At 31.6% G+C, this 26,563-nt stretch overlaps 1 protein-coding gene and 1 pseudogene across 2 annotated transcripts; one reads left to right on the top strand and one right to left on the bottom strand.

Annotated features, from left to right (window-relative positions):
• Positions 1–70: 70 nt before the first annotated feature.
• On the top strand, positions 71–26,002 carry LOC148628863 (TPR repeat-containing protein DDB_G0287407-like). Of its 2 annotated transcripts, none has more exons than XM_088595878.1 (23): positions 71–152; positions 2,531–2,733; positions 3,843–3,911; positions 4,659–4,768; positions 5,430–5,563; positions 8,148–8,278; positions 8,831–8,923; positions 9,192–9,347; positions 9,632–9,762; positions 10,324–10,435; positions 11,429–11,536; positions 12,007–12,180; positions 13,130–13,317; positions 14,236–14,405; positions 15,223–15,394; positions 16,633–16,753; positions 16,959–17,087; positions 17,523–17,641; positions 18,547–18,679; positions 19,631–19,747; positions 20,439–20,582; positions 21,094–21,174; positions 22,311–26,002. In XM_088595878.1, the coding sequence occupies exons 2-23, from the start codon at positions 2,581–2,583 to the stop codon at positions 23,103–23,105; spliced, it is 3,540 nt and encodes a 1,179-aa protein (XP_088452004.1). In that variant the 5' UTR covers positions 71–152; positions 2,531–2,580; the 3' UTR covers positions 23,106–26,002. The 2 variants fall into 2 exon arrangements, with proteins under 2 accessions (XP_088452004.1, XP_088452009.1); XM_088595883.1 differs by having other exon boundaries at positions 84–156.
• On the bottom strand, positions 6,995–7,925 carry LOC148628864 (uncharacterized; annotated as a pseudogene).
• Positions 26,003–26,563: the final 561 nt, after the last annotated feature.

Genomic DNA, 26,563 nt, shown 5'->3' with positions numbered 1-26,563 from the left:
ACTCTTACAATTTATGTGTAGCTTAAGACGCCCTAAAGTTTTACAAGGGAGACAACTACAGCATATATCAATCTCCAGTGTCGGAGGGAGGAAAGACTTCCAACATTACTGGAGAAATATTGTTTTAATATTTGGCAATTCATAGGTTTTCCGTGTGTATTTTATAGTTCCTATTGTCTTTTGATAAGAACTTATGTCATGGTTTCCGCCCATCACCTTAATTCATTTTAATGGGTCTTCATATTTTTTTTTGTAATTGACGACTAGCTGATTTATACTGTATATATCGTTCATTAGCCTTTAGCAGTTGATACATGTAGGTCGTGCAATGTATTTTCTTATAAAGTTACGAATGCATGTTGGCCACTCTTTACTAATATATAACTACAATAAAAATTGAAAGCTATGAATCAGGACACCTGCCAACGGAGACTAAGTTTGTGATTTTGCTGCCTTGATTCCCAATGATTTATTATGGAGTAGACTGTGCTTATAAATAGAAAAGCAAGCACAGCATTTTCTTGCCAGTATGTGTCAATTTTTTGTTTGTTTCACTATTTGAACTTGGCAACAACAATACTAGTATACCTACACAAAACCCATATATAAAATATTAATATATGTGTAATATGGAGTAAGCATTGCATGAGCAGTACTTATACAAAATAAAAAGAAGGATTATATGAATAGTCAATGTCCTCTAATAGTCAGCAGAATATCTTGACTATTTGTATAAATTTTAAATAAAGTTGTGATTAAAATATATGAATTATTATGAAAATATATAAACATTTGTTCATTTGTCTTAAATTCTGGCATTTTAATATGGTTAGTCTTTTAAATTGAGTTTGGGACGAAAGTATAAGGGACGACATTGATTGCAATATGACTTTCTCATAATATAACATTGTACATATTTCCTATTTTGCTATTTAAGTTAGATTTTTAGATGTTCAAGAACTTTATTTAGTTTTTAAGATAAATTTTGGGGACACATTGAAGTTTTTGTTATTTTACATTCTCTTTGCGACAATCACTTCTGGACGATGATTTTTGTTCTCATCATTCTCTACTCGCTAACTTGCATGTGTATGCAGTCAGTCCCAGCCAAACTCAATTTTTTTTTACTGAACAGAAGGTCCTGTAATTATAAAACTTTTACTGGACCTTCAGAACTTCTACCAGTCCTACAATCAGAGTTCAGAAGGTACAAAGGAGTAATCAAAAAACGTAAATCAAGGGACAGGAAAACTAAGGCAACTATAAACATATATCCTTTTTCTTATTCCTTAATGTGTCAAATTAACCAAAATCAGTAATGAATGGTTGTGTGGTTCAGGGATAGATTTTCCCATTTTTTACCACTTGCTAAAAAAAGCAAGTGCTAATTTTTTCTACTTGCTAAAATAAATTGTCACTTGCTAAATTTTTTAATATGTAGTAATATTAAACAATTTAAACAGCTGAAATACAATCAAAATACAACAAGCAACTGTTGGTTAGGGCCATAAGGGACAGTATTTGGCCTCTATGTTTTCTGTCCATTATACTATCAGCGTGTAACAAATGGCCTTGACTCAAAACTGTCCAGTGCCTTCCCACTCATGTCAATTCTCATTAAATGATTTGAAATTCCTTCCCCCATTTCCTAACAGTCTTTAAAGAAGCAGTAACAGCTGGATTAATGATAATGTTGTTGTTATTGTCCAGGTGGCTTGTGGTTCCACTATCTGCATGATCTAAGGCTACTTCTTAGAGTTTCTGTTTGTTAGTTATTAAAAAAAGCCGTAATTTGTCGACTCATGCCAGCATAATAAATTTTGACCTTTCAAGGTCGTTTAATTTTCTTGTGTATTACCTGTTAGTAAGACGCTTTAAAGCAGGAGAAATAACCCTTGTATCATGCATTCTAATGATCCTGATGCTCGAAAGTGAAACTTGGCAATAAAAAAAAAAACACTCGCTAAAATTTGCCGGCATGATGTAGCTTCAACTCGCTAAATTGAAATTCCGCTTGAATTTAGCAAGTATTTCCAGTAAAACTTGATCCGGGTGGTTATAAATTTGTTGTATTTATGCTCATTGCTGTCATTCATTATCCCTGAAAAGGCTCTATGATTAGGAAATTAAACTACTGTTTTGTAGTGTATGGTATAAGTATGAAACCCTTTAACCTATATGACCTATTGTGTTGAGCACAGATTGTGAAATTTCTAATCCCGTTTGGGATTACTGAAACCTCATCCAAAACTTGGTGAAAAACTGTTGGTATAATGTAGTCAGATCCATCATAATGTAACTTGTTTCAGTTAAAAAAAATAAATGGAAACAAAAAGTACATCAGTTCTTGACTATAAAGAAAAAGAAAATCAACTATGAAGAGATTTATTCTTCTTATTAGAGTGTCACATATTGACTGCACAAATGAAATGCTTTTAACAAACGTACAGATAAAGTATATGCAATTAACTTTCCAGAAAAGGTCATAATGCATGTCACTATTGACTATATAATGGCCATTCCATTTCAGATTACAATACCTGAACTGATGTAGGTTGAAAAATTTTCTCTGCCATTGCCATGGCAACAGGAGGTGTTAGTGAGTCTGGAAGATCAAGACTTTTACCAGAGATTCCAGGTCAGAGGGCGACTAAAAAGGCAAAACCTGTGAAGTTATTTATTTCAAGTTATTCTGATGAATTTTTTGCAGAAAGAGACTTAATCAGGAAGGAGGTAAAAATAATTTTTTATACGACTGTCCGTCTAGATGGGAGATATTATGGTATACTGGTACAATATATCTGTCCGTCATTCCATCCTTTGTTCACACTTCACGCAATAACTCAAAATTGCTGCCGCCAGTTTTTGTGAAACTTAAGGGAACTGTTTCTTTTCATTGATGTGAGCTCTCATTCAGGGTTTCATAAATTTCTACATTTTTATTTATGAGGTATGTGATTTTATGCGTACAAAAAAGGGATGATTTTATGTTTACAGACTATAACTCAAGAACTCTTGCAGTAATGTCATTGAAATTTTGGTGAATAGTTTGTAAGCTTCCTTTCAATTTTTGTAAAGATCCCATTTTAGAGTTATGGGACTTTGCTCATATTGGAGGGGGTTTCACAGTTTTCAGACTAAAACTCAGTAGTGGTTGCACTCATTTTATGAAACTCTGGATTATTACTATTGATGATAGCGCCTTCTTTTATTGTTTTGAATTGCTGATATCCGTGTACAAGTTACAAAATAAGGGGATTTCTCATATTTGCACAATAACTTCAGAATGCTTTAAGCAGTTTTCAAGAAACTTTGTTGAATTGTGTTCTTTTTTATTGATACAAGCTTCTTTTTTTATTTTAATGTATTTTGTGTTAAATATTTAATCACAATCAAATTCAGAGCTATATCAAGTCATATTTGCCATATCTGTTCAGGGTTCAACCTGTGCAGACATATTTAGCTGAACTCCTTGAAGGATTTCATAACATTATTCTCCAAATTTCATGAACATTCATTCTGTCAAATTGTTTTAAAGTTCAGCAATATTACATGTCCAACAAAAAGCAGGGTTCTGATAGCATACCTATTTGCTGTATACATAGTTACAGTATGTGCAGTCATTTTTCAGTCTGTTATTAAGAAAAAAAATATGGATGTAATGATAACATTTTCAGTATTAAAGCTCTTATCTAAGATTGCATTGATAAGAAAAAAGCAAAAACACTCTTTCGTCTAGGTGGTCGGTTTTACATTTGCGGAAAAGAATTGACAGCACTGTAAAATGTACTAAATTCCAACTTTGTATTTTTGTTGTTGATTATCTCCTTGTTTTCTTAAAGGTTCTTCCCGAGCTAAAATGTTGGTGTGAGTCAAAGAATCTATTAATTGCTGAACAGTTCGTGAAATGGGTAAGATCTTGCTATTAAAGAAGTAAATTTCTATCTTTTCAAGTGGAAGAGAAGTCTTCCAATATATTCACAAAAATTACTACAATTGTTTGTCTCTGGTAAATATTATAATCTTTAAATTTAATGATCACATATTGTTCATGTATGTCTATTAAATTCAGGCCACTGGGTTCATAATTTCCAAGGTTTAGTCAATGAATGTAAATGTTTTAATGATTTAAAAAGTAATTAGCTTATTATTCATTTTTAAAAATGGAAAAAAAAATTGATTCATTATTCTATATTAACTTCCGTAAATTTGATTTATTATTCTATATTAATTTCCATAAATATTCTTTCATTTACAATATACTATACTTCTAAGATTTCTATTTGTTTACTTTCATAGATCTAACTGTTTGTCCACATAACACTGTATGGACCACCTTGCTTTCAAATTAAGAATGTGAGGTCATAATATTAGAAGTTGTGCTTTCACTTTTCTTCCACACGAATGTTTCAAAGTAAACTATATATAAAAAGTATGATACAGCATATACTTCATGTTACTTTGGGTCAAATTGCAATATATGGACTGGTTGGTTGCCCCAAAAAATCAATGGACCTCAGCTATGCTTCAGTCCTTATAAGTTTTTGAGGCTACCAACCAGTCCATATACATCCATATGACCCTCAGCATCATGAACTATTTTCTGAGTATAGAATATGTACCAATGTTAGTTGTATAATTGATTATTTGTATTGCAGGGATCAAGACATCCTGAGAGGAGGGATGTGACTGATTTAGAAAAGATTCAAACCAGTATAGAGACATGTTATTTCCAAGATGTTATGCCAATTTTTATTAATATAACAAGGTAATAATAAGTTATAATACTGTAAAAGTATAATTATTCATTAGGTACCAATTTTCATGGGGTTGAAAAAAACATAAAATAAAAAGAAAACAAATTCCCTTTCCTTTGTCTGTTGGAGTTGGCAAATCCATGAATTCAATAATCTAGGAACTGATGTTTTTTTCTCTAAACAAGGAAAAATTGGTGCCTAAGAATAAAAGTACTTCCACAGTACATGTAGTTCATTGATATATAATGTGTTTATGGTAATACATTAAAGACAATATCAGCAAGAAAAATATTGAAATATCAATAATGTGACAATTCAGGAAACATAATCCAAGTACCTGTACTTGGCCAAACTGTGAAAACAGAAAACAAAGAGAATCTACATACACAATGTAGCGTTTGAAAACTTACAGTAATGAAATAAACTTTATCAAGGCACAACATGTAGAAAATTAGCTCTGTGGAGCTTTTAAATGACCAGGTAAGTACATTTTTTCTGTGAAGTAAAAAAAAACATGTTCATGCCAAAGCAGGTTGCCCCCTTTTATTTGTCAAAATATTGAATTGTTAACACGTTTATGCTGCAGGTGAGCATGACTCTATTGGTATAGTAAGACACTCGGGATAAAAATTCTATCTGTATGTCAGTCGCTGTTTTGTTTTTAATTTTTAGTGAGTCAGTGGGATGGGTTCCTATGTGGGATGAGTATCCTGATGAAGATGTTGGAGAATTTATGGAGGCTTATGGCCTGGTAGTAGAGGACTTAGAAGTGATGAATGGAGCATTCCGACAAGATAATCAAAACTGTGAGATATTTATTTTTTCATTTGTTTTAGTAAAAAGACTAACACCTAATAAGGCCATTTTTTTAATGCATGTATAGGGAAACCTGTTTCAATCCAAACTGTGAATAATGCAAAACCTGTCATTACTTTTACCTTTGAAATACTGTGAAAGTATTTTAATTCTTGGATACCAGTTTGCGTGGATTAAGGAAGAAACACAAGTTAATGGATTCTTGAATTTATGGTTTTGATGTTTTTAGTATACACATCAAATTGATTCTTCTTTTCTTTGTGAACCAAATTTCGATGTTTTGACTACAGTGTTCTCCCCAGGCCCTTAAAGTGCTGTGCTATACAATGCTATCGAGATTGAGTGCTGCGCTATTGAGATCGGTACTGTGCTGTCTTGTTACCAGCGCTGTGCTATAAACTTAAATTTTAGGATTAAAAATCAATTACGACAGGAAACGTGTGTGCCCCGAGGTTATTTACAGCATCCTACAAGGTAATTAGCAGTAAACACGCAATTATCAGTTGATCACCGCGTGACCACACAGGTGTCTGAAGCCTATGACATTGCCGACAAGATTCTTTATTAGTCACCACACTGGCCACAAATTCATTTTAATGAAGGTGTCAATCAGATATTAATATCTGACACTGAACCAATCAAAACTGACTGTGGTAAAAATTCACTCAACCCTGGTCAAAAGCATGTGGCTATTTATAAATGCAAAGTTGAATAATTGCACAATCACATGATGTTTTCAACATCAATAAAAAATGGTATTGAAGTTATAATTACTGGAAAGAAGAAAAAAGGTAATATATTTACCTACAAATAATTCATGTAAACATAAACAGCAGTGTACAAATGTACATTTTTAATACACTGATCAATTTTTATATAATACATTAAATACAAAGTGACATTTTAATATCGTGTCATGTGCTGAATACAGCGCTATCTGAAAATCCTGGGGAGAATCCTGGACTACCCACGAAAATCACGAAAATTGGTACCCCATGAACAATAGTACTTTTATAGTATACTTTAGATGGTCCCTCTATATTGATATGAATACATTTTGAACCTTTGTAAACCAAACACTTATCTAAAGCAAACCTATTTTTAATACGAAAATAGTTTCAATATAGTTGTTTTTGCATTAGTATTCTTTAAAGGGAATTAAAAGCAGTAAACTTAGATTGACTTATCTTGATATGTTAATCACAATTTATGTCTTCATTTTGTCAGTCAATACAACCTACTGTAGCTGGTACAAAATTTTGTATCATATAAATATTTGATTACTATACTTGAAGTATGAATGTATCTAGTGTAACAATCAGAGGACGGTAGGTGTCAATAAAGTCGTAGAAAATATTTTTATTCAAATTTTAACAGTATGTTATTTATGTGATGCCGAGTATAGTGTAACAATCAGAGGACTACCTTCCCAAGGTTTAGATTAAATGGTCTTCTAATCTTGCTTCATGAGCTGATTTACCAGCCCCAATTCTAAAAGAATGACCATTATAAAGTTCACTAATTTGGACATGAGGCTTTTTATATGAAATATGAAAAACTGTCTAGTTAAAGGAAGACCCTCTGAAGTAATAAAAAATGCATTATTAGTACAGACGTTGGATTGCCTTAATATATGGTAACTTACTATAGCCCTGACTGGACAAACGGTGTGCCCTGTACTAAACAAAGGGATTGTTATACCTTGTCTGAAAGGATCAGTTTTAGACTGTTTAAATCAAATAAAAATACATTTTTCTGTTATTTGTACATCATCTTGGCACACATTGACCTCTGGGTCAAACTGAGTTAAAACAGTAAATTCACCACATCGTAGAAACCCAAAAAAGGCTGCCACACATGCAGCTGTTAACATAATGCTATTAAAATGACCAAATACACCTGTTTGAAGCAAAAGACATATTTGGGTTAAAATTGTCATAGTAACCTGGTACGTTTTACATCAGGCCCTTGTTTTCTTTTAAGCCCATTAGAGATAGACTTTAAACCTTTGAGTTTTTCTCCATATTTCTTTAAAGGATTAACCCAGTTTGTTTCAGATAGTAAAATCGAATGCCCGAGAGATAAAGTTGTATAGTTGAATGTTTCAACTGTTTAAATTCATCACAGTATGCCATAAACTTGATTAATAAGCTTTCTGAAACAGGAGGAATGCTATTCAGTTCCCAAGTTTTTCCACTTAATAACACAAACCTAACATACGAACAGTCCCATAAAGTGTTCACTGCGCTGTCCAGAGAATGTCAGATACTGGTGGTACAGGAGTTGGATTGTTCTCCGCTTCAGATTATAGTTATATACAATTCCGTTTAGGAACAAATACATGTTTGACATCTTGACAGTGGTGTACACATGTATCACTACTTGATGCTATGTGTCTCATAGTGATATAGGTAACATAAATATCATGATTTGATTCTAAAGTTTTACCTTCATATAATGTGTATTAAATGAACTTAACATAGTAATGTTTACTTTAATATTTGTCAGTATGTTTAAGATTTTTTACATGATTGTAAACTATGTAAAATGAAGTAGGCTTTGTTTGTATTTTAGCTCTTTTTCTGATGAGAAATGATGATTTCTTGAAGAATGTTCCACAAGATGATCTGAAGTACCTGGTACAGAAGACTCCTGCCAGTGAACAGCTCTCCAATCTTGGAGATAAAATTGCACAGAAGTTTTCTGTAAGTGATTCTTGTTTGCTTTCTTTGGTAACTTGTACTGGTCAGTCACAAATCTTGATTACATCAATTCAAGACTCTTTCTGTTTTTAAATTGTTAATGGTCATGTATTTGCAAATTTGATGTTTGTATGTACTTACAAAGTATTATGTAAAGCATTTGGAGAGTTTGTGTAGCTTTTATACCCATCACACTTTTGTATGGTATTGTTTGTTACCCTCTGTGCTTTCCATTGACAAATGTGCATGCATGCATCCATCCATCTGTCCCCCAGGCTTTCCTGGTAACAAATTCAGAATATAACAGAACTTTTTTTCTTGAAGTTAAAACCTAAATCAAGCTGAAATTTTTATTCCCTGTTTTGAATGAACATTTGTGACCACTCCTTTGCATGATTTTGGGTGATTACTGTATTTATGAAGTAATGAGGGGCAAAAAAACACACATCTTTCTGGTCTTGAGTAAAAATGTATGGATCTCTTATAAATTTCCAAAGTAACCTATGAAACTTAACTGCAATTTGAGAACTATATGTGTGCATTAATTTTTTATAGGTTAATAGAATCATCAAATACACCTGTGAGTACAAAGGTCTTAGCTCGAAGAACAGACCCAAGTTGAAAATGAATGATGTATTTACACAAAAGGTAGGCTGTTCATGCTTGTCGAATAGTGTCCTGCTATACTTTTTCATGAAGCTGGTTTCATGATAAGAAACGAGGTCAGATCATTTCTGGTGCATTTTTAGCTACTGTTCCAAAATACTGCTGTGATAACAAAACCAAATTGTGGTTAGGAGTTAATTTCTTGCATACTAACTACATTCAAAATCAATGTACTGTTGTTGTTAATTTTATGCTTTCATTTTATTTCTGATTTCTCATGTTATTTTAGTACACATGTTTATTGTTGTAGATATTGGAGTTTTGTAAGCAGCGTATTGGATGTGAGTACTGTGGTGACCAGGTCACATCCTACAGTCCTGTAGATAACACAGTTTGTCAGGAACATCTTAATTTCATGAAAAACAAAAGTTCATCTGTTATTGGAAGGGATGATGTCATTAAAATGGTATGATTTATAATGTGAACTTTATTAGGTTATGATATTGAGTTTTTATGATAAATTTTACTGGTGGATCCTTAAATCATTTTCCAAAAGGGTGTTACATCTAGCAAAATATAATTATCTAGTATAAAACTGTATCAGAATATTTGCAAAAGGAAATAATTTTTTTTTCATGACAATATAACAATACTGATTACAGTTCAAGAAGGTATAATTTATTCAGGGATTTTTTTTCTGATTTTGATATTCTTTATTTAGATTAAAGAACTATATTTTTGGTTTTTCAGATAGAGGATTACATATTCAAAGAGGAGAGGGATGTTCCATTATTTATTGTAGGGGAGGCAGGGATAGGGAAATCTTCAGTGATATGTAAAGCTGCTTACACAATTTACAATAACCTTGGCCACATACCTTGGTAAGAAATGATTTATAACAATCTTGCCCACACTTACCTAGGCAATGAATGATTTATAACAACCTTGCCCACACTTACCTAGGCAATGAATGATTTATAACAACCTTGCCCACACTTACCTGGGCAATGAATGATTTCATAAAAACCTTGCAAATATACCTTGGCGAGGAATAATTCATGATAACATTGACCACATTTACATTTGTAAGAAATGATTCATAATAACCTGACACACACTTACGTAGATTAGGAATGATTTCATAACAACCTTGCTCATATACATGGGTAAAAAATAATTCATGAAAACCTTGTCCACACTTACCTTGGTTAGTAATAATTCATAACAACCTTGCCCATATACCATGTTTGGGAGTAATTTATCTACTGAAAGCTTCACAATTTCTTAAATGTAAGGGGAAAAATATAAGAATGTTTCTTTCGAAAGATTTGAAGCTAGCTGTGTTTTTTTTTCTTTTCTTTTTTTTTTATCTTAGCATGTCTCTGCATTATTTGTTTTGATGTATCAAGAATTTTAATTAAGATATGCATTTTTCTTTACAGTCCTGGTGGAAAGACATGGACTTTGTTTTTTCATTTTGTTGGTGCTATTCCAGGCTCATGTTGCTTGGAGTCAATGTTGAAGAGATTATTAAAGGAAGCTGACTTGGTAAATGTAAGTAATCATTGTTAGGTATTCACTGAAGTAAGTAATCATTGTTAGGTATTCACTGAAGTAAGTAATCATTGTTAGATATTCATTAAGTAATCATTGTTAGGTATTCATTAAAGTAAGTAATCATTGTTAGGTATTCATTGTAGTAAGTAATCATTGTTAGGTATTCATTATAGTAAGTAATCATTGTTAGGTATTCATTATAGTAAGTAATCATTGTTAGGTATTCACTGAATTCTAAGCAGGTTCTAATAGAATCAAACATATCTGTTTTATGTAATTTGATTATTTTTTTTTACCTCAGATAAAAGGAAATACTGAATACAGTCAAACCTGCCCTAAGTGACCTTTCAAGGGAGAGCAAAATCACTGTCTAATAAGACAGGTGGTCTTTATATACAGGTTAATTTTACATAGAATGCATCATAAGGATATTTTAATCCTTGTCTTTTTAAGACAGGTAATTGCTGAAAACAAGTAGTCCTTAAGACAGGTTTGACTGTGGTAGATAGTTACTACATGTACATGTATTACATGTCTATGGGTATTTCCTTGGTACATTATGTTGGTTCAAAGAATGTGGTAAAATTGTCCACATAAATGGCTTTCAGTAGGTTTTAATTTTTTTTACATTAGAATTATATTTAAATCATGTGGTGAACATAAGATAAAACACTCTTATAATTTTTTTAACCAGGTTACATAATGTTTAGTATTAGAATATCTACTTGAAGGGCTGTTTCCCACTAGAGAAGTACTTATATTTTTCACTTACATGAGTGTTGTTGGTAAATGCTCGATTATTTTTTTTTGTCATTGTAAAAAATTTGAATTTATTTATATGGTTAGTGGATGGGTTTAAACAAAGGCTGGCCAGGGGGGACTTAGTATTTTCTTAAATAGCCCTGAATTGTTTTTTCCTCTTTAATTTGTAAATAATTTGGTTAAGGAGACTGTTATTGGTCAACAAAATACTGTAACACTCTATTGTAGGATTCCAATATTCCTAGAGGTGTCGAAGCTGCAGCCCAGTCATCATGTAGTATGTTAGCTAATCCTAGTATCAAACCGATCATTATATTTATAGATGGCTTAAACCAAGTAAGTAATATATTGATAAAAAATATAATAATGTATGTCCAACATTTTCTTACATTACTGATTCAGGTAAATCTTCTGTGATATCGGGTAAAAATTAATATTGAATATTGTGAACTATCCTGGTGTGCAAATTTTGGCAATAATTAGAGTCAATCTGTACCCGTGAAATTATATGTATATCATACAATTAATCATCTCATTATTTCCGAAACGAAATTTTAGTATTTGTTTTGAATTGTTTTGAATTACTATGCAATTAAAAGTCCATATACATGTAGGTAGGTATACTGTTATGTTTGCTTGTATTTACACAACTTCTGTCAGCCATGCTTGTATATCAGCACTCATATTTCACTTTTCACCCCATGGCTATTTTCTTATGTTAAAGAGCATAAGAGATTATAATGAATAGAATATAAAATGTCATGAAATTATACATCACTGACAAGCATTTTTTGTTTGATTTGCAGCTTTCAGATGACCAAGCATCCAAAGTGATGAGTTGGTTACCAAGGAAGTTAGCTCCACATGTACGGTGTATATTCTCGTCTGTGATAGATTCTCACCAGTATAAAACAGCAATGAGTAGAGAATCTAAACCTATTGAGATGCATCTACATCCATTAGATGAACAGTATCGTAGTGTAGGTTTTCATTGTATTTCTATAAATAAGGATACTTTTTAATAATGTTCCCCTCCACACACAGAAGGGAACTTAGAAATACTATATAAGGTTCCTTTTTAATAATGACCTCCTCCACAACACAGAAGGGAACATAGAAATACCATATAAGGATCCTTTGTAATAATGTCCCCCTCCCCAACACAGAAGGGAACATAGAAATACCATATAAGGGTCCTTTTTAATAATGTACCTCCACAGAAGGGGACATAGAAACATCAATGTCCCCTCCTGTATGTCCATCCGTCACACTTCGTGGACAAACTCCTAGAAAACCAGTCGACAGATTTTGTTCAAATTTTGTGGGATTGTTAGTCACCAGATGTAGTTGATCACATTGCCACATCATTTAGATTCGACAAATTTTACAGGAGTTATGGGACTTTTGAACTTTAACTTTTTTGCAGCAGTTAGAAACATATGGCTAGGCATAGCAGTCTTGTTTATCAAATTATGTTAAATGTTAGCTTGAGGCCACCAACCAACTTTGCTGCAGTTTACACTTATTAAACCATGTTAAAACAAAAAAAAAATTGTAATTTAATTTTCTATTGATCACAGCCAAAATTTGGATTCGATTATTAATAAGTTTGTTATTTGGGATTATTTCAATCACATACTTTGGACCAGTTGATGCTAATGAAGTAACAGTACCAAGTTAGTCTATACAAAATATCCTATGTTGTCTAAAGATAACCAACCAATCAGAAGGCTTATTACAAATCAAATTTAAATATTCATTTATTGAAACAGTAAAGAAGAATAAATTCTAGGCATTTTAAATGTTATACTGTGTCCATAAATGTTTAAAATGTAAGTTAAAAGTGAACATTAATTTCCATACACTTTTAAGAATTAGTATTATAAATTCATATTGTTTATGATCGTAACCACTGTAATTCATTTTTAGACTTTGGCAAAAGGTTGGTGTCAGAAGTTTGACAAAGAATTGACAAATAACCAGATAGAAATGTTGTTGTCCAAATCATCATCTGAAAATTTATTATGGTTATCATTGGCATGTGAGGAGGTCAAGTCACTTGGTGATAGTCAACAGATTGATAAGAAAATTAAAGACTTACCTGAAGGATTACCTAAGTATGTAGATAACGATACAGTGATTTTATTTGTTTTCATTGTTTAAGAGAATCATTAGTAAAGTATATTTTGTAGGATAGTGTGAGAAGGTTAAGATAATACAGTGAAATCTGTCTAAACCTCTTTTGTACATTGAAATTGATTTGCTTTAAACAGGTGTTTGGTTTTCCAAAGTTCAACATATAGATGTATTTAGGGAGGTAGCCCTATGGTAAGGGACACAAGTCTTGAAATCAGTGATATGTTTGTATCATATTTAATTTCCCCAAAGCCTATTAAGCTTTCATTTGAAACGAAATGAAATCAGTCCAAATTACTTTGATGCTTGCTTGAGATAGATGTAAAAATGCTGAATACAAACGTTCCAATGATTAATAAGAGTTGTGTCCCTTACCTTAGGTCTACTTCCTTAAATTAATACAAAGGAACTTTAAGAGTGTTTGGTTCATACAGGTTTTCAGATAATTCAGGGTTTGGTTTAGACCAATTTCACTGTATTTTGGTCTTCAGAATATTTATTTACATTTAGTAATTTCTTCCCTGCTCTTGTAATGCTAATAAACACTCCCTTAGTGTAAATTTTTAGATAAAGTTTGTAGTATTTTTTCAGTAGCAATATGTAGCAGCTATTACATGTAAGAGGATGACATCATAAGTTAGAGAGGACTTATCAATATATATATACAAGACTTGGAACAACTGTGGGCTCTGCCTTCCCATTTGTTAAACTGCCATATTTGCACAACCTGATATGCAACTGATCAATTCTTGTTATACTGAAATTAGATCCTCAGCAGTGTGATAGTTCTAAGGTCATTGGATAAATTCTTATAGATTACCATTATGAGGACATTATCCTCTATCAAATTCTTGAAAGTTTCTTGTTGTAGCTGATATTTGATATTTTTTGTTCTTCAGATTATTTGAATATTTGTTAATGAGGTTAGAAAATGAGTGTGGGAGTAACCTAGTCATTGCTACTCTCTGTCTCCTGGAAGCTTCATTTGCTGGACTTTATGAACATGAACTCAGGCAAATATTGGGGCATGAAAATACACTTATGCCACCTTCCCCTTTTGATGAAAAAGGTAAACTTGAATACATTTATAAGTCAATTTAGTTGATTGTTAGCTCACCAAAAGTATTGTTGTCACTGTGCATTGGTTATTGTAGTTAATATTTCTTGAAATATCTTTCTCTAAAACCACTAAGTGATTATTTGTTAATGCCAAATTTGGTTACTTGCATCCTCTTGAAAAATTGTGCTCATTATGTTGATTGAGTGTTAAACATGGCTTTTATTACTATTTTTAGAATACCATGATTAAATTAATTTCTACATATATCTCTAAAACTGCATGTATAAGAGAGACTTCTTTGTTAGCTTGGAAAACTGTACAAACAGTGTAATGGGGTCAAAGGTGTATGATGATGACTCAGAGTTATTTTCCTTGAAAGACATAAAAATGATGATTTTTGCAATTGTTAGCTTATATCTTACAAACCATAATTACATTTAAAAACTTTCAACGGTTGAAGTTGATTATTATGGTAAGGCTTGTGGAAGTTTCAAAAGAGTTGAAGTTGTACATGAAGTCCTTATTAGAGTTATTGCCCTTGAAAGGCCAAAAATTATATTTTTGTAACTGTTAGGCTAATATATTGAAATTATGGTAAGAAAGAAACTTTCAATTGATAAATGAACCATATAACACAGCCTACAAAATTCTTTATTAAGGACTCCTTATTAGAGTTATTGCCTTTGAAATCTAGAGAATGATGATCTTCGTGCTTTTTAGCTTTATATACCTTGAAAATAATTTATAAACTTCAGCAACATGTTTTTGATGTTTCACTTTATCAACTCTGAATGCTTACAATTTAACTCTACTTTGTTACCTGTAGATGAAAAAGAATCATCGGAAAAGGAAGTGATAAGAATTACAGAACCTATTTGCTCACGGAAATGGAATTCTATAACTCGAATATTACAACCATATCTTAGACACAATGGGGAGGGTAGAGAGGGTCGACTAGACTTCTATCATAGAGCACTTAGTAAGGCTGTCAGGAGAAGGTAGGGTATAAAATTTTTATATGTTACAACAAGTACTATAGTGCACTTAAAAAACAGGGTTAGCCTTCACTTAATTCAATGGTCCATTTTTGTTGAACCCCCTTAAGTAGTTAATTGACCAATTGACAAGAAGATTTGAACTTCCTACTATTCCGTAGGTGTCTAAATCTGTGGTTTTTTTTTAGAAAAACTCCTTGTTAATTGTCCAGTTATCTACATTCAGCAGTTACTTATTTTAATTTGTGGATACCAATTTTCGTGGATGAGGGAGGAAACACAAGTTCTTGGCTTCTTGAATTCGTGGTTTTGAGGTTTTCAGTATACACATCAAAGGAAATCTCCTTTACGTTGGGAACTAAATTTTGTGTTTTGGCCTACTCACAAAAACAACGAACAATAATACTTTCACAGTAATGGTCATTCTATCAAGGAACTCTATTCAATAAAGTTAACTATGTTACTTCTTGTAAATATCTTAGCTCTGTTTTACTAAAAGTTAAACAATCTATGATCATTCAGAACTGCTAAGTATGACATGAAATAATGACCTAACTTCAACCTTGTGACCTTTAATTAAGTAGCAGTCTTCCTAAAAATCAGACAGGAGGTGATTCATGCATGTCAAAACCCCGCCATATTCAGTTTAAATACTTGTTCAGAAACAATTACTGATCACATTTCCAATCTTAGTTTTTCATTTGGGTGTTGCACTTTTGAGATAAAATTTATATAGATTGTACATGAAATTGACAATCTGTAAGAGTTATTGTTCTTGATTTGGTTTGAGTCGGTTGATTTTAGTGGAAGATAAATGCATGATTTTCTCAAAAGTACAGAAGTGAATATGGAAAGGACAGTTGTTACACAAAAATATTGCATATGTAGATTGAAAAGTCATCATTTGTTTGGTTGGTTTTTCTTAACAATGAATCACTTTGATAATGGCAGTGGTCAAATTTTATATAGACTGGTACTAAAGAATGTGGAATTGTACACTATTTTGTTATCAATTAAACTACATGACTGATGAACTGATTTGGACAGCTAGATGATATATAATGTGTAAAAGTTGTATTACTACTTGCTATTTTAAGTCAAATATTCACAGCTTTGATTGAAATATTGTCATGATATATATAAATAAATATATATTACACATATATTCAGATCTGAGAGATGACATAATTCTGTAGTTGAAATTTTAAAAAATGCAGTGTAATTGATTTGCATTTATCTAGATATTTTGTGAAATCTGAGGATAAAGGTGCAGCTGAGGAGAATTCTGAGGAGTATTATTGGTGGCATAAAAAGTTAGCAGAGTCATTTGAACATTCTAAGAATGATGATAGATTTGTTGAGGTATGATTCTTTTTAAGTTATAAGTCATTTTAAATAAAAGTACCTGAAAGGTCTGATGACAAGGGATTGGTTGTTGTTTAATGAAAGGTGATAATACCAGTTGATGAATCATTTCTCGGTGGTGTGATTTTTTTTTGCATATTGACCGATTTCCACTTTTACAAATGTTCTTTGTATTTCATTCCTGATTTTTTTTTATTTTCAGGAGTATTTATACCAGCTTGTTTGTATAGATGACATGTATAGAATGACTGAATGTTTGTGTGATTGGAGAGTGTTTGATAAATTATACCATGAAGAATATAGTTCTAAATTACTAGAATATTGGAGAAAGGTAAGATTTGTCTTGTAATATATATAGGAAGAATCTTTCTAATTTTCACGGTTTGCCCTATTATATGTTAGAGCGAGTAATAAAATTAACTTCAAGGAACAGAGTTGGTATTCCCTTGATTAAATAAAATCACCTGAGGAACTTCCTTATGCAGTTAACTGTTCATTTGAGAAAGAGATTTTAACTTTCTATTAAAATTAGAAATAAAAAAATTAGAAATAAAAAACTTATGATATGATAGGCAGTGTAAATCTCCTTATTAATTGTCCAGTTAAATACCTAAGGCATTTCATCAGGTAGTGATAATTTAATCAAGGGAAGGTCAACTCTATTCCCTGATGTTAACTATATTACAGGCTGTAATGTTCAAAGAATTTTTCCATGTCTTAATCTGTGTGAGGCTTTTGTTATAACCATCTTCTTTTTATAATTTAGATAGGAAGCACACATTTAATGATATCTAAGTATACAGAAGCTTTGCATAAATGTGAGGAGGACCCTGCCCATAACGAGGAGGCAGTGTCAATCAGATATGAGAAAGTCTGTAGAGTAATGTGAGTATCCTTAGTCTGCACATTTAGTGATTTATGATGTATTTTACATACATGTAAGTGGCTTTGATTCATTTTGTTGTGATGGGTGTTATACCTCCACTCAACAAATTTTGTCATATCTATCTTGGTTCCCAATGAATGGATTGATTTCAAATTTGAACTGTGACTTAACACAGATGGGGCATAGGTTGTAAGCAATTTTGGTTGCTGTTTGATATAAACTTTCTGTATGAGTAGGGAAGCAAGCAAATGACAACCTAGCATGATGCCAGCAACTTCATGTTATTCAAGCTAGCCATAGGTCATAGTCACAGTCATTTAATTGTCATTTGGTCAGAGACCACCAGTTACACCGCTTATAGGCTTCATTGCTGATTTCATGAATTGTGAGTGGCTTCCAAAGAATATACCTTAACTTTAGCTGAAAGAAGAATATATATGAGCATAATTCTACTTGCGTAGGTCAGCTTTTGATTTAAAAAATATGGGGTAAGCAGATTTGCAGTGTCACTGTTTTCTGGAAGTGAACATTACCATGAATGACATGGGAAATTCCTTTGCCTTTACATGTAGTGGTATATTTAAAAAAAAAAACATGAAGATAAAGCATGAATATAAAACATTACAACACAAAGTGATGAACATATACTTAAAAAATATTTACGAAAGTTTTTTTCCTTTTAAATTAAAATTTCCAAAAATATTAAGTGTTTATGTATGTTTTCACAAAATCAAAGGTTTAAACAGGATAGGTGCCGATTTTTTGTTTTCTTGACATGTTTTGACAATAATTAAGTAATTTATTACAATTTTAAGCTGAAAACTCAAATAAGTTAGGAGAATACAGTTATATCTCCCATTTTGAGATGAGTTTGTAATTGGAGATTGATGAATTTTAATTACAGTATGCAGTGTGGCAAATATCATGATGCATTGGATATGTTAAAGACTGCTATGAAAATAGAAGAGAAAGAACTTGGAGCTAGACCACATAGAATGGTTGAATTATATGCATTAATGGCAGAAATATATGATGAGGTTTGTTCAGGTCCTGATATCACTACTAAACACACACTAAGTAAAAAAACAAAAATGTTGTTGCTTACAGTTAATTTGACATTGTAGTAAAACTTTTACAGCAAGTTATATAGTTAACTTCAGGGAATTGATTTGGTTTTCCTTTGATTAAATAATGATTATCTGATTAACTTCCTAAGGTAGTAACTGGATAATGGATAAAGAGATTTTGACTTTCTATCAAACTTGGAGGAAAATGCATATGAAATGATCAAAAGTTTAAATCTCCTTGTCAATTGTGCTGTTAACTGCCTAAGACATTCAATCAGGGGACCAACTGTATCTCCTGAAGTTAATTATGTCATCACTTGAAACTGCTTTTTAAAGTAATCAGTTTTAAGGAAAGGTTACATTGTTATTATTATATAGATAACAGTGTATTATTGAATGTTCCCACTGTAATAAATTTCAATAATTCACACTGTGAAATATATTCGGTAATTTCACTCTCAGACTCCCACCAAAACCTAACAACTCTGAAATCAATCCACGAATCACAGAATTCAAAGTTCATATTGAAAATATCAATAAATTATGTAGAAAATCTACAAAATAAATGGGATAATCAATGGGTTATCGTGAATAACCAAAATATTATCACTCATGCCGACAACCCTTGAGGATTTAAATCGTGCGCATTGCAAGTTACACACACTCTTTAATCTAAGCATTCTTCGGCACTCGTGTTAATATTTTGGTTATTCACTCTTTCCAATTAATTATTCTATTATTAATTTCAGACTTTTTGTACACCTCAATGTGCCATTGTTGATTAGTTGAACTGAACAAGCATTCATTTTTTTAACTTAAATAGAATATTAAATAGAACATTAATGATAACAAAGATAACATGGAGTGATTTTGCTGAGATAGATCTTTGTATAAATTTATCATCCTGCTTGTACTTGACAGAAACTGAAGCTGAATGATTTTGTGTCCCCTAGTCAGCTCCCAGATTTAAGGAAAACAGTTATGTATGGAAAGAAATCCATAGCCATTAGAAAAACTCTTCCTGGAACCTACCATAAGGTGAGATAGACACTGTAATTGTAAAGGTCTACTAAAATCTTCAAATTTAAGAAGCACTCCAGATAAAAATCATGCAAATTGTGATACATGGTTGGAAAGCCTACATATTTTTTTATATTTTGATATTTTGTTTATAATGTTATAGTAAACAGATATTAACATGTGACTTTTCATATAACCCTTGTTCTTAGTAGATGAAAATTTATAGAATGTACTATAAAATTCAAATTAGGGGAGATAAATCTGTAAATGACACTAAAATACCATAGAAACTGTTGGATTTTTAATATGGATTATATCCTAAGAGCAGACAGATTGGAATGAATAATTGTACATTTCATCATATAGACCTATTAACAACTTAATATCAAAAATAAAAATATGTAGCCTTTTTTGGGGTGTATCATATCTTATAGAACTTGCATGATTACAAAGGCTGCTACTTAAAACTCCACAAACAAACACAATTTTGAGGAACAACTCCACTATTAAAATTACCTTCAAACTATAGTAGTTGTACCTGCAACTTAAAAAAAATCTAATCCATCTTCTAATTTTCAGAATGTTCATCAATATCATTCTATTTCTTCTAAGATCATGCCATTTATTTTTTACAATTACAAAAATCTTTGATTTCCCAGGTATTCTGAGATGTCACAACATGATATTGACTTATACATTTTGGTTTTAGTTTAAGCTAGGGATGAGTTTAATGAAGTTATCTTTCAACTTGGAGAGTTGGGAGGCATGTGGTGGAGGTCCTGAACTCACAGGGTCATCAGCATTAGAAGAAGGCAATAAATATATTGACAAGGCATTGAAAATCTTTCAGGAGGTTAGTACATAGTTATCGGGTAGAATCAAGTCAGTGTGTCAAATAGAAATTTGAAAAAAAATCTACTACAATAATGAACAGTTAACAAGTAAGAAGGCTAAAATAAAAAACAATAGATTTCCTTCAGTTAATGAGTGGTTTGAATTATTTCTGCATGCAAGATGGTAAAATTAAAATTTTCATTATGCTAGCTAAATTAAGAGCTTTAGTGAGCATGTTCAAATCCTAATTTTACTAAGAGTGTGGAGAAATGATATCAGTCATTCTAACCAACTTGTTTTTGCAAGGAAGAAAAATTTTGTGAAAATAAATTGATTTGAATATGCCCTTCATTTTCGAATACATGTTGAACAGGTGTTACCCCGAAAATAAATATTAGCCAAATTGAATTGATATTCTGCAACACAAAAATAAGTATCTGTGAAAATGAGTTGGTGTACAGTACATGCAGTCCTGCATGATGTTGTTCAAAACTTAACTTCCAGTGAAAAGTATTATTTTAAATTTTCAGTTAAATGATATGGGGCATTATGCTGAAGCACTTATGACAAAAGGTGTTTTAGCAAAGAGGGGAAGTATGGAACAGCTAAAGGTATTTATTGTTTATTAATGTAACTATAATAGCATAAAAAAACATGTGGTAAATTAAGTGGGAGATGATACTTAAAAGCAATATAACATTACTACATTATTTTTTTCTCCCTAATATTGGAATTAATTACAGTGAAACCTGTCTAAACCAACTCCCTTTGGACTTGAACAATTGTTCAGTTTAAACAGTTGTTCAGTTTTCCAAGGTTCAAAATAAATTTAAATTGATATTAAAAAGTGTCTAGTTTTGACAGGTTTTGGGATTATTCAGGGTTTGGGGTTAGGCAGGTTTCACTGTTATATCCTGTACAAATAACCTTAAAAGTATCTTGACCAAAAATAATAGAGTTTGTAAGTGTCATTCTAGTTTCATTTTCCTTACTGGAATTTTTTATGCCGAATGTATTGAAATACAAAGACCTATCTGCATTTTATTGTTTACTTACAGGATCTTGAAATGTTGTATTACATGGAAAAATCTTTTCTTTACTGCTTTTTTTATGTAGAAATGTGTATCTAAAAAATAATTCATGGAGGGGATAGATTTGTACTCATTTTAACATGGGTACTGCACTTATATTCAATGGCTGTTCCGTTTAACCTCTCCCATATGGAAGTTGGATTAAATTTGTATATTTGTGTAATCATATGCATTAAATGTGTGTATTTATATAATTGATTTCAATTAGATAACCTCTCGGCCATTAAATCATTGCATAAACATTTTTGAATGAGTGTTTTGTCTCGAAGTGACAGCGAAAGGAAAGAGACAGTGTGCAGGTGCTAAAGGTGGAGTCGTACCGACATATACTGTTTGACAATATGAAGACGTCATATTAGAATTGCCATTTTTTCTTACATTTTTACATAGAATGATGTTTTACTTTTAATACTGAACTCAACACTCTGCAAGCAACAAGGATTTAATGCATCTGAATGGTAGATAAGAACTCATTCTTGAGAAACCAGGAAGTCATGTGACAAAACTTATACACCCTATACCCAATACAGACAACTTTTAAGCTCTGCTAATGAAATTATTCTACTCAAAACAATGTGATGTAGCTGTTTATTCTGATTAACAATATCTTATAGAGCTCTAGCTTTATTAATGCAATAACTTTATATCTCTTTCAGTATTATAATGAAGCTTTGGACTTGTGTATGCAAATGTATGGAGAATATCACATACTAATGTCTAGACTTTACATCAATATAGGAATTGTTTATGAAGATAACTGTGATTTTAAAAAAGCTTATGAATATTTCAAAAAATGGGCCAGAATAAGTGAAGAAATTCTAGGTCCTGATCATCCAAAGACTAAACGTGCTAGAGGTGTTCTTAGGGAAACAAGGTATCAAAATATAGCAAGGAACCTTGATGAATGGGAAAGAACTGGTCATGACTTGTCACCTGGTGATGAAAACCCTGAGGAGTCAGAAAATCGTGACTTGAGTAATTTTTACGATGATCAGAACGATGTCAATTTAGTTGTTAGTGACTGCAACCAGAATCTAGTATCGCTTGGCTCCCTGCCAAACAATGAGAACAATGGGTCTGATATTGGAGAGGATGAGGTTTCTAATGGGTATTTTGAGGAGACCTCGTCACAAGATGGCAGAAGCTCTTCAGACAGTGGAAGTGAAAATTCTGACCATGAACATTTATATGATGACTGTTTAGATGAATATGCAGAACAGTATGCCATGGTGAATCCACTGGATGATAATTTAATGAATGCTTTAAATATAAACATAGATGATGATATAAACGATGATGTGGACGATGAAATTGAACAGATTACATCAAGAGAGAACTATGAAAATGAAGATGAAATGGACAACAGATATGCAATTTATGGCAATGATGATAATAGTGATAATGAATCTGATAACACTTCAGATAATAGACAAAGAGTTAACCAATTGTAGTAATAGGACAGCTGTTGATTTCTCTTTTAGCTGTCAGTGTAAGACTATTCTGTACATGAAATTAAGATGCCTATTGTCATTACTAATAGCAAACACTTGCTACTGAATGGGAAGTCAACAACTGTTAACCTAGTCGGTACTGCTTCAAACCTATTTTTGCTGTAACTTTAGAGCAGAATTTTATTTATTTGTGATACAAGTTAAACCTTGTATGTGATTTTATCTTTCACTGTGTCAGAGTTATAAGTTCCATGACATGAGGTTAGTTTAGGCTGTGATTTCATACATGTTAATCTGAGAATATCCCTTCATAAAATTGCCACTTATTTCTATAAAAGCAACAAATTAGTAAAATAAACACAAATGGTTACTTTCTGAGTTACATGTATATGATATACAAAAATTTTTTTAATTCATTTATTAATGACTATATTTTTGGTATTCATCAATGTCCTACATGCTTCAAAAGGCCAGTCCAATACATGTAGTAGAAGGGGTCAGTAAGAAGTCTCAATTTGTGTGCATGCAATCAAAATTTAGATGATCTGTTTTTTTATGTATGAAATATAACCTAGAATACTATAAATTCTCTCAGTCCACCATTTCATGTAATGTTATGGTGAAAATAACAGTTGTTTTCCTACTGCCAATATATGACTAATTATTAGCCTAGTCTACATAGACTTTAATGTAATATTTCAATTTTTTTTGTTTCTCAGGGTTTAATATTTTGTTGATATATTGTAACCATGATGTATTTGTTAATTGAACCATACCGTACTGTACACTGTACTTAAGTTAGAGAGATAAATTGTCTTAACAGCATTAGCTTGACAACAGTGATGAGTTTATCAGTTTTGTCCATTTACAGCGAGTAAAATAGTTAACTTCAGGGAATTGAGTTTGTCTTCCCGTGATCAAGTGACCATTACTTGATAAGATCCTTAGGTAGTAAAGTGGACAAATTAACAGGGAGATTTAAACTTTTCGTTGTTTTTCTTAGGTATTTTGATTTTAGTTTGATAGAAAGTTAAAATTTCTTCCTTACAGAAGTTCATCAGATAACAGTAATTTAATCAAGAGAAGGCAAACTCTGTCCCCTGAAGTTAACTGTATTACTCAGTGTCATAAAAAAAAAAGTCTGATTCCTCAATCTAAGGATGATACTATTCCTTTCTTAGCTGGGTAAAACTATTTGAGGCAACTTTCAACTAGAGTTGTTGGTCATTTTTTTCTCCATCAAAGTAGTTAAAATCATGACCAATGGATTTCTAAAATTGTTTTCCATATCAAACTAATTAGTTTTAACCACTAATCATCTCAAATTGAATCTCTAGTAAAATATTATTGTACTCCACTGTTATGAGAAGTTTATATCATAGGCTCAAATTATTGGTGGTATGAGGTCCTAAATTTCTGACTGAGGAACTTTGAAATTTCATTTACTGAGGTCATGGACCTTCAGGTTTATCCATTAATACTTTATTAAAGACTGTTGGTTTTCATCAAGCGGACCATTGATTTCAAATTTGGAAAAGTTCAGGACCTTGTACTGTTGAAAGTAAATACTTAAATTTGGTTATAATAGACATAAGTGAAGATAGAGTAAATCATATAACAACAAAGCATGATTAAGGAATAACTTTAAGCCCAAGCAGCTGGAGACACTCTGCCATGTATTATGTGACCATAATGTTCTTGTAGACTTGCCTGTTGGATATGTCAGCTTTTGATCATGTGATTGAAAAACAATTATTTTGATCATGTAATTTTAAGTCTATTCATCAAGCAAATTACTGTGTAAAGGAGAGAAGGACCAATGATTATGGTAGAGAATATTTTTTAGGCTGTCAATGATGTCATGAAGAACTATATCCCTTCATATTTACACAAAAGACCAATTGCAAAAGATGGATTCTGTACTTTTGTAGAAGTTCGTGTAAAAATGAGAAATTGAAACAAACTGTTGTAAAAGTTGGATGAATAGGAAGTTTTTGACACTCTAACTAGACAAAGACTTCTTACAGACTTTCTGGTGTCATTGATTTTTTATTTGATCTTTCTGTTTACTATATATAGGTATAAGACTAGTAATATTGTATCCTATATCTACCTCTGTGGATGCTGTATGTTGTAAACCAGTATTATCTGCTTGTATTTCCGGTTATATTTTTCATTCAGTCTTTCATGGAAGCTCTGTCTTTTTTCATATCATGTGATATAATTTAGGATTGGAAAGCTTAAAGGTTTTCTTTTTTCAAAACAATGAATAGGTTGTTATCAATTTCATGTGTTTCTTCCTGCTTCTAGTTACCAAATGTTCACTTGTTAAGTCTGAAAAACCAAATTGATGTTGCTGTTTTACCCAGTGGAATGTTATTATCTAATTCAATAGAATCCAGGTTCAGGTCAACATTTTACATTACTGTATTGTAAGATAATGTAAATGACCTATATCTTCTTCTACATTACTGTATTGTAAGATAATGTAAATGATCTTGTGAGGAAGTAATTTGTGAAGAAAACCATGACATCTACATCCTCGCAAATTGTTAATATTTTCTTTTATGATTAAGATTTTAATTCTGTTAGTTCCTGGGAATCGACATAAGGTCATGTTTATTGAACTTTTAAACAATGGTCCTCAAAAGTGTAAGATTAATATATTAAGGGAAATTATTTACTACATGTAGTTTTTTGTTGGCTGGTACATTATGTACTCAAACTTGAACCTGGCTTCTACCGTTGTTTCACAATCTTATTTTGAGAAGTGTTTGTTATTGTGTAACCTTATAATAAAACTGATACCACATGTGCTAAATGCATTTATAGTGCTGACTGATATCAAATTATAACTACTCGTTCTATTTAATTAAAGGCTTATTATGATTTATAAATTCACGACTTTTCACTGTCCACTGTAAAAGTTTAGAATATTAATTTTCAACCAATAAGTAACTCTTTTATTTATGGTTTCCCACCGCAACTGGCTAGAGGTACATCAGAAAAGTCTGTCGTTATTTCAATCTGTGTTGAAAATGGTCATCAATCCTTCCATCACAACATTCTGCAAGTGATACTTTTAAAAAAAAAAAAAAAAAACTGATTCAGAAATTTTTCTGAAACTTAAGTTTCTGCAATATGTCACCATTTATACTTGGTCATTGCATGTTGACATTTTTAAATGACAAGTTTTACAGGAGTTATGGGACTTTAAGAACTTCAAAGTTCAAGTTATGTGTAGTAAAATAGTTATGCAATAAATCTAAAGGTAATCAGAATGATTATAATTAATATGGTGTATATGATGGGACATGTAGCAATACATGGATATGGAAAAATGACATTGTTTTTAACATTTTTGTGACCAACTAGTCCATGTATTGCAATCTGATGTAAGTATCATGAAATACTTGCTATATTTTACTTTAGAGTACTTGTGTAGAAAAGGAGAAAAT

The sequence above is a fragment of the Perna viridis genome, chromosome 1 (genome assembly GCF_037379345.1).
Source record: "Perna viridis isolate PV_CMFRI_1.1 ecotype Kerala chromosome 1, ASM3737934v1, whole genome shotgun sequence".
Classification (NCBI taxonomy): Eukaryota; Metazoa; Mollusca; class Bivalvia; order Mytilida; family Mytilidae; genus Perna; species Perna viridis.
Note: the sequence above shows the minus strand (reverse complement) of the source record. Positions and strands in the feature narration are given on the sequence as shown.